Source organism: Suncus etruscus, chromosome 20 (assembly GCF_024139225.1).
Source record: "Suncus etruscus isolate mSunEtr1 chromosome 20, mSunEtr1.pri.cur, whole genome shotgun sequence".
NCBI lineage: Eukaryota > Metazoa > Chordata > Mammalia > Eulipotyphla > Soricidae > Suncus > Suncus etruscus.
In genome coordinates this window covers 37600004-37609572 of record NC_064867.1, presented here as the reverse complement: position 1 = coordinate 37609572, position 9569 = coordinate 37600004, and the positions used below count along the sequence as shown (strand labels likewise).

The following is a 9569-nucleotide window of genomic DNA, read 5'->3' as shown; positions in this document are numbered from 1 at the left end:
CTTCGAACCACACTCATGGAGGTAAAGCCACTGTCAGCAAAAGCTCTGCACCTGTGTTTGTGTCTTGGCTGCCTGCAGGGACTAAATCAAAACAGTGGGGGAGTGGGAGGACCTGGGTGCGCACCTGCCTGCCTTCTGCCTGACATATGTGGGGTTCGTGGGGTTCCCAGTGGTGGAATAAGACCTGAACTTCTGGGTCCTCAAGGTGAAAGCTGCCAACTCAGTCACACGGGCAACCATTGATTAGTTCCTGGTGTCTACCCAGCAGAAGTGTCTGTCCTGGGTTTTGGTATTGGGGTGTGGGTGCTTGGTTGTGAGTTTTGATCTTAGCATGCTGTAGGATTACAAATATTTAAGCCTGTGTCCAAAGCACCAAGAATCCAACCTGGGATTCCTGATATCACGCCATGCTCGCCTCTGCTTTTTTGATCCTCTTAGATATGAAAACAAGCAGCTCTCCATATAGCCCTACACAGAATATAATAGCAGCCCTGCACCCCTGGTTGCTCCCAGCACTGAAGGGAGATTGGGGTCCTGGGAGATCAGTGCTGACCTAGACAGAATGTTCCTCAGTGATTTTTACAGACTCCAAAGCTAAGCATCCCACTGGAAATTTGCCTTAAACTAACAAACAGAAAATTGAGGTGTCTGCTTTCCCCCCTGCCCTGGATCATTCCTCCATCCTCATAGGCAGCATCAGCCCCTTTAGGGAAGACCATGCCTCTGTTTGGGGTGAGTGTAGCAGTGATCCCACACAAAAGTGCTTGGGTGGCCTCATTCACAGCAGGAAAATACGCAGGATTCCAACTCAGAGACCTGAGTTTTTAGGGCCTGTGAGTTTGGGGGCTCCTAGGGACCTTCAATATGTCCAATTCATCCTTGACTTATACTGACCCCTCCCACAGCTGAAATACTCCAAGGAAACAGTTTGATTTTGATCTCTGTAGCCTTGTGTAGTCCGGAGAAAGTGGGGCTCCCTCTCATGTCATCCCATATTGCTGCAGCTGCTGCGGGGGGGGGGGGGGGTCTGAGAACTCCAAAGCAGTGTCAGCTGTCAGAAGACACTAGGTAGGGCATGGAGTGATGGTGCAATGGAAGAGCATTTGCCTTGCATGCTGCTGACCCAGGACGGACCTGGGTTGAATCCCCGGTGTCTCATATGGTCCCCCCAAGCCAGGGGCAATTTCTGAGCGCATAGCCAGGAGTAACCCCTGAGTGCCCTTCCCCAAAAAAGACACGAGATTCTAGGCTAGCATGGGCAAGGCCTTACCACTTGCACCACCGCTCCAGCCCAGGAACTTAGTTCTTTATTAAAGCTGCTTTGTCTCCAAGTCTCATCTGTCTCTTAGCCCCTGTGTCCTGCAGCCAGGCATGCAAAGGGCAAGACCCTAAGGGTCTCCAAGGCTGCTGGTGTCTGGTTGGTCCCTGCCGCCCAAGTTCCCAAGTGACCCAAGTTTGTCCTGACCCAGCAGACCTCTTATACCCCTTCTCCTGCCACCCAGGAAAATGTGCAGGTCCTGTAAGTGCAGCCAGGAAGAGCACTGCCTGACCTCTGACCTGGAAGATGACTGCAAGATTGGTGGCCTGCTAGCCGGCTCTAAGTATGCCTCTCTCACAGCTCGGGTGAAGGGTGGGGACGGCATCCGAATCTACAAGAGGAACCGCATGATCATGACCAACCCCATCGCCACCGGGAAAGACCCCACATTTGACACCATCACCTATGAATGGGCCCCACCTGGGGTCACCCAGAAACTGGTGAGTGGACTCACCAGCCTAGAACCCAGAGCCTGCTTTGCATCTTTTAACTTGAGGATGGGGCACACCTTTCTGTACTCAGGGACCAGTCGTAGGGTGCTTGGGAGATCCTATAAAATGCCAGAGATCAAACCAGGGTGAACACCTCTCTCTCTCTCTCTCTCTCTCTCTCTCTCTCTCTCTCTCTCTCTCTCTCTCTCTCTCTCTCACTCTCTCTCTCTGTCTATCTATCTATCTACAGCTCCACAAATATAGTTTTTGGGTTTGGGGGAGATTTTATTTTGTTTTTTTTCCAGGGGGTTTGGGTCACACCCAACAGTGCTCAGGGGTTACTCCTGACTCAGAAATCGCACATGGCAGGCACAGGGGACCACATGAGATGCCAGGATTCGAACCACTGTCCGTCCTGGATCAACTGCTTGCAAGGCAAATACCCTACCTCTGTGAAAGATAGTTTTTTTTTTAAGTCATCTAGTTTGAAGGCAGGTTTTGAAAGAAGAGTTCAGTATGCAGGATGCCCCTCTTCCTGCAAGGTCAAAATTCTCTTATGCACAAGGAATCCAAAGTAGGTTTGTTGTTCTTTGCTAGCTGGCAGAAGGGAGCGAGCTCAGGCTCTCTCAGGTGTGGAGAGGTTAGCCATCAAGTGGACTCTCCTCGGGCTCTGGGGGCCCAGTGGCCATGATGTCCGTCTCCTTCTAGGGCATCCAGTACATGGAGCTCATCCCCAAGGAGAAGCAGCCAGTGACAGGCACCGAGGGATCTTTCTACCGCCGCCGCCAGCTCATGCACCAGCTCCCCATCTATGACCAGAACCCATCGCGCTGCCTGGGGCTTGCGGAGAACGAGCTGAAGCTGATGGAAGAATTCATTAAGCAGTATAAGAGTGAGGCCCTCGGGGTGGGTGAAGTGGCCCTCCCCGGGCAAGGCGGCTTGCCCAAGGAGGATGGGAAGACTCAGGGGAAACCTGATGGCACAGAGACGGCAGCCCCCACTACCAACGGCAGCATTGGGGACCCGGTCAAGGAAGTGGAATATGTAAGTCTTACCTACACAACACAATCCCTGTATGAGAATCTATTCCTTCACTCCTAACTTCACACCTGCAGACACCCCTGTCTTCATGCCTTCCTGCATGCCTACATTCATACCTACCCGCATTCCTACAGTCATGCCTGCAGACAGTAGACACACCTGTATCCATGCCTACCTGCATGCCTACACTCATCCCTACAGACACACCTGCATTTGCTCCTATGTCCACATTCACTTTTCCATGCACATCTTTATTCGTCTTCATCTGTGCCTGCTTTTATCCCTGCATTCACAACTGCATTGATTGTTCATTCTCTCCTGCTTCTAAGTCGCAGCCATCGAGCAATTCTTTTCTCTATGCCAGACACAATGGACAAATAATGCAACGTCACTTCCCTCAAATGCTCATTGCCCAGTAGGGGGTCACAGAGCAGCAAACCATGATCATGCTGGGAAATGGGGGACAGGCCAACTGTAGACCTTGAGGGGCAATACTAAGCATATGGAGAATCAGCCCCAAGGTCCAGACTAGAAACCACAGATGCTAGCTGGGACCATGGTTGCATGGAGAGGAGGGCATCTTCCTGAGGAGTCCACTCCCCACCCCTACCCAGGCACCACTCAGACCTGATTAGCCATAGGATCTGCCATAGGATTAGCCATCTGATCTGAAAAAAACAAATAGAGACTCCACCCCTGCCGCCCCACCCCTCCCACCAGAGTAACAGGCTCAGAATTTATCTCTAGAGCTTAGGGGTGGCCCAGCTCTGCGCCTCAGAGTTTCCTGCCAGGGGAGAATGTGGGTTATGTACGGTGGAGTCTCAAGCTCCTTGGGACTGTTAAAGGAGGTACAAAGTGGCTGAACTGCAGAGAAGAAACATGAGGACTGGCCATCGAGCCTGGTTGTATAGGAAGGCAAGGATAGGCTGAAGTCAGGGCAACCTGGATTGACATGTGTGTGCCTTAGAGGATATTTGGAGACAAACCTCACCCTTCAGATATCTCACTTCCTGGATTATGGCAATAAGGCCCCACACTTCCTCTTTTAGGGGTTGGACAATAATATTCAAAGAGCCACTTCTCAGAGGGATTCAGTACTGAGGATCAGAAAAGGGGATACCCAGTTACAGTGTTCCTGGACCTGTTCTCCCCATGCCGACTCTCTCTGTGGTCTCTGTCGCCATTCATTCCACCTCTGAGGGCAGCCTCCAGTAATGGTGGTGACCAGGCAGCAGGGCCAATCCCTAGCGAATGGACAGTATAGTGCATTCTTTTAACTATTTATTGATTGATTGATTGGCTGGTTTGGGGGCCACAGGCAGTGGCACTCAGGGATCTATCCTGGCGCTGCACTCAGAAATTGCCCCTAACAGGCAGAGGGACCATATGGGGTGCAGGAAATCAAACCAGTTCCCTCCCAGGTCGGCCACATGCAAGGCAAATGCCCTACCACTGTGCTATCTCTCTGGCCCCTGCAATGCATTTCTTTTGGCTCTGCTCACAGATTTGTGCTACAGACCAGGAAGACCAGGAAAGTCACCAATGTGCATCTGGGCAGAATAGCTCTCTTCTACCATGGAACCCCACTCCCTTCTGCACCCCAGATTTAGAGCAAAAGAGAGGAGGGAGGTCTGTGGTCACGCAGACCCACCACCACCTCTATCCCCCCTTTCTTTCTGGGTCAGAAGACCCATGGGGGGCAGAAGTTTGTTGGAGGCAATGCCAGAGCCACAGGCCTCAGATCACCTGTGACCACCCCTCAACACAGACCATGAAGGGACATCCCTGCCGGCCCGTCTGTACTCAGAAACTGAGGAGCAGTGCTGCCCAGCCCTAGACAATATACTTGTGAGCAAGGGAACCTCTGTGCCTGGGCCTCGCAGGCCTTTGGCTCTCAAGCATGCAACCGGCTCCTGCCAGGCCTGGCTTGAGATACAAAAAAAACCCAGCCCCATACTGCAGCCCTTCTGAGCTGGGATGAGGAAAACCTCAAACAATCAGGGGTACAGTGTGAGGACAGCCCACACTGGCCCCAGATCACCATGGTTACTGGCTTCTGCACTCTACCTCAGCAGTGGAGAGATTTTAACTACATTAAAGATTTTATTTTTCCATAGAAAATTCCCTTTACCCCACTTTTGGTTCCATAAATACTTTTCCGCATGGCCCCCACGCTCCCCCTTTTGCTACGGTGGCTGAGAGTTCATTGACCTGAGCAGAGTGAGGCGCCACTCCCCCAGCCAGCTGCTCCAGGCTCACCCCGACAGGGACAGACAGACAGGGCAGACAGGAGCCAAGGGGTGAGAAATGCAAAGAATGGACAGAACCTCACAGGGTTCTGGGGCTGCCCCCCAGAGACGCTCCTCATCACCATAAGAGGGAATGGGAGATGCTGTTTATAAATAAATTGTGTGTTTGTGTTGGGGAGAAGCCAGCTCTGGCTTTGAGGTCCTGATACTAGTCTTCACTGGGTTGGTAGAGGGAACATTCTCTGGGTGCCAGGGCTTAGCAGAGCAGGCTGTGAAGATGGGCCCTCCAGAGGAGAAAGGCAGGACCAATCAGAACAATACAATGAGGACCCTGTGTGGGCCAGATGCAGCCTTCCAGATGGTTCTCAGCCCAGAGACCCTTGGCTGGCCCTTTATTGCCTTAAACATGGTGCCTCTCAGGAACGATCCAGTTTCTAGGTTGCTTTACCTCAAACATTCCCTGAGATGCTCCCTTGAAGGACCACCATGACAGGGCCTGACCTCTGACCTCTGTTTTCTGACCTCTGTCCTTGTGCTCCCTGGGAGCAGTGGGTAGGCATGAAGCTAGAAGCTTCTTTATTTTCCTAGCCTGGGTGTTGGGGCTATATTTGAAGACCTCCAAATTCATTCCTGGAGGGATCTGTTCCCGTGGCAGTCACTGGGCTTTCTGGCCACCCTGGAATGGGTTACAGCCCTTCACTGTCCTCTATGAAAGTGGGGGATCCATTGGAGGTAGTGGGTAAGTGCCCCCTTCTTGCAGAAGTATCCAATATTTTGCTGCCACACTTGTGACTGGTCCATGTGGTATTTGGGGCATATGGCTGGTACTCCCCGACTTGGTGGGTGTAGGGTGAGCAGGAGATATGGATTGTGCCAACTCTTTTTTCAGCCCCAGTCAATGCAGATCGTCCCCCATTCAATTCCCAAAAAGCCACGAAAACTCATTGTCCACACGGCCCCCCAGAACACAGCTGACACTACACTCTGCTGAAAATATAAGGAACGTTTACAGGAGCATCTGACTGCAGAGATTTCAGAGCACAGAGAATCTTCTAGAACCCTTGACAAGTCCCAAGGTCACAGAGCCTGCATTCCTGACAACCCCAGAAGTGCCCATGGCTGCTGACCACTAGATAAAGCACCAGTTCCGAGAGAGAGGCCATTTCTATCACTGAACCCCCATGGGCACTTGTCTCTGCTGAGCTGGTTCATGAGCACTTGGGGGTTCTCCTGGTGTAGGCCTCTGACCACTTGGTCTCTGGAACTATGCATTCGGTGCCCTGTTCCTGGAAAGGCTCAGAGATCCAGAGTGGAACTAAATCTCAATGGACGGCAGCTTTGACAAATTCCCTACCGTGTCAGGGGTTCAACAGACAAAAAAAGGTCTGAGGCATGGCTCATTTGAGAGCAGAGGGAGGAAAACAATGTCACTGGGAGGAAGAATGAGGTTTAAGCTGCAATACACTTCATCTCCATGGGAAAATGGCCCCAGTCCTACCACTTCCCCTCCATCCAGAGGGCCTAAAGAGGAAAGACAATCTTGCTGGCACAGCGTTTGACCTGCAAACTCAAGAGGAAGGTTCAGAGAGGGGAGGCCACAACCGAGCACCACACAGTAGTCCTTCCTGCCTTAAGCCCACAGATGTGGTAGCAAACGGAATCCAGGCAGAGAAATCAGACAGAACTGACCTACTTGGGCTCCCCTTACTGAATCGTGGTGTCTCCCTAAAAAAGGATCTGGGTTATCTGGGAGGGCTGCCACAGCTCCTCCAGCTGCCTCACAGTTCATGGGGGCCAACTGATTCAACTCCCCTCCCAATAAATGACAGAAGCAAAGTCAGAAAGTTGGAGGAAGATACCATGAAGTACCACAAAACTGTGACATGGCCACTGTCCTCCTCTCTGCCATGGAATCTTTCTGTCTGGGAAAAATGTTTATTTTATTTATTTATTTATTTATTTATTTATTTTCAATTTGAGGGCTACACCCAGCAGCGCTCAAGGGTTACTCCTGGCCCTGCACTCAAGATTTCACTCCTGTCAGTTCTTGGGGGACCGTATGGGTTGCCGGAGATCAAACTTGTATCAGCTGCTTGCAAGGCAGCCTCCCTTCCTGCTGTACTATTTATTGCTCCAGTGACCCCCCCCAAGAATGCTCCAAACAGCATTATTTTTAACAGCAAACACGGGTGTCCTTTCACTCTTGTTATATGATTTAAAATGTTGAGGTTGGGGCCGGAAAGATAGCATGGAGGTAGGGCATTTGCCTTGCATGTAGAAGGATGATGGTTTGAATCCCGGCATCCCATATGGTCCCCCGAGCCTGCCAGGAGCAATATCTGAGTGTAGAGCCAGGAGTAACCTCTGAGTGCTGCTGGATGTGACCCAGAAATTTAAAAAAAAAAAAATGTTGAGGACTTTTTAATATTTGCAATGTTATCCAATTTCATTTCCCTTATACTGGTTATCAGTAGCAATTTCCCCCTTGATGAAAAATTCCTTGGGGTCTGAGTGACTTTGAAGAAGTTTGCAAAATGTCCTGCTATGCTTGTGCTTTATTCTCTGTCCCCGTGTGGCTAACCAGTTCTCACCCCACACTCCAGTGGGAACAAGGACAAGAAGTAAAGAGGCCTCTGGGTGTCTCCGATCTGACCATCTGGGTCTGGGTCTCCCCTTTCCCCACCCCACAGGTGTGTGAGCTGTGCAAGGGAGCCGCTCCGGCCGACAGCCCAGTGGTCTACGCAGATAGGGCAGGCTACAGCAAGCAGTGGCATCCAGGTTGCTTCACGTGTGCTCAGTGTGCTGAGCCCCTAGTGGATCTCATCTACTTCTGGAAGGATGGAGCGCCCTGGTGTGGCCGGCATTACTGCCAGAGCCTGCGGCCACGCTGCTCTGGCTGTGATGAGGTGAGGGAACTGGGGAGAATGGGCTCTGAGCTGGTGCCCACCTGGGAGCTTGAGGGTGGGACAGGGATTGGCACTCAGGAGCTCAGGACATCAAGGTGGACCCTGGCTGGGACATGGGCAGCATTCACTGACACAGGGCAGAATGAGATGCCATCACCACCATAAGGATAGTGGCAGTGGTGATAGTGCTATGGACCACCAGTCCAGGTCTTGCTGCCTACCACTCATTCCCTCCAATCTGGGAGTCGCCAAGGGTCTCCACTAAGGCAGGATCCGCCATTAACAGGAACATGGGCAATCTTGGGTTGTTGGGATCCTTGTTTTGTGGGGCCTACAGAACACAGTCACGACACCAACTCCCCTCCACTACAGAAAATGGTTCCAGGGCTGATACTAGAGCCCTGCAGGGACATGTGCCCCCTCAACTCATGACCCGTGCCCAACACCCACTACCCCCGGGGCACCGCATAGCAGGGCCTGCTGGGGTGAAATGGGGAACCAGTTATTCTCATGCATAGAAAGTAGAAAGTGAAGCAGGGACATAAATCCTTTGCCCAAAGTCTTTATTTAGCCAATGTGTGTGGGAGACATCACTCTGATTAACCCTAAGCCCACCTGATTGGCAGTGCCAAAGTGTCACTTGACCCTAAGGGAAGGGGACCTGTGCCACCTACCCCAGGGTGACCCTGAGAGCTTACCTGTGGGTGGGACTCCCCCCAGGATCAGTCCTGGGCTGTCAGCACCCCACACACATCCTTGGGTCCCAGCCATTCTGTCCCCATCCCAGAAGCAAAGGGCCATCAGTACCCCAGACACTGTTCTGACATGGAGCAAGTGAGAGGTCTCCAAGAAGAGAAGGCAACTGAGTCCTGCACAACCCATGTCTGCTGGCCCCCCACAGAGCTTGAACTTGTCTCTTGCACCCCCAGATCATCTTCTCCGAGGACTTCCAGCGCGTGGAGGGCCTGGCCTGGCACCGGAAGCACTTTGTGTGTGAGGCCTGTGAGCAGCCCCTCAGTGGCCGAGCCTACATCGTCACCCATGGTCACCTCCTGTGCCCGACCTGCAGCAAGTCCAACCGCTCCTGAGGGTGCCCAGGCCCAGCCTGTGTAGCCACAGCCAACAGCATGAACTCCAGGAAGTCAGGCTCAGTCAGCCTGAGGCAATCTCAGGACTCTGGCCAAGTGTCTACATCCCATCAAAGAGGGATCCAGAGACCCAGTCGGCACAACCTCCTCCTCTGTGGGATTTACATTTACGTACAACATGTTTTGTGTCATGACGAGGCAGAAATAAAAGCCATAAGAAGTCCATCTGTCCAGTCTCCTTGTGTGTCTCTGGACCTGATGTTACCCCCAAGTAGAGAAAGGAAAGGAGGTGCTGGAATATTCCGGGGCTCAGAGTAGCTGCCGGTGTAACTGAAGGCACTGAGTGATTTTTCTGAGAAAGGGAACAATAGATCCATGTTCTAGGGATCTATGGTAGAGTCTGAATAGGACTTGGGGGAGACCCTCACCCTATCCAGTATCCGCTACCTATTACATCTTATTACTTCTGGGACTGCTAGCCAGAGATGTGGCATGTGCACCTCCATATCACTGAGGAGAGCATAGCTGTCATGTTT

At 52.0% G+C, this 9569-nt stretch overlaps 1 protein-coding gene across 2 annotated transcripts in view; it reads left to right on the top strand.

Moving 5' to 3' along the window:
- LMCD1 (LIM and cysteine rich domains 1) overlaps nt 1–9151 on the top strand; it is a 28436-nt gene extending 19285 nt beyond the window's left edge. The window contains exons 2-6 of one of the 2 annotated variants that reach the window (XM_049766360.1): nt 1–21; nt 1503–1758; nt 2458–2793; nt 7730–7945; nt 8875–9151. The exon at nt 1–21 is cut by the window's left edge and continues 68 nt beyond it. In XM_049766360.1, coding sequence (XP_049622317.1) covers nt 1–21; nt 1503–1758; nt 2458–2793; nt 7730–7945; nt 8875–9033 — 988 coding nt within the window. In that variant the 3' untranslated portion in view covers nt 9034–9151. The remainder of the gene's footprint in view (nt 22–1502; nt 1759–2457; nt 2794–7729; nt 7946–8874) is intronic. The other variant, XM_049766361.1, reaches the window with a different exon arrangement.
- Nucleotides 9152–9569: the final 418 nt, after the last annotated feature.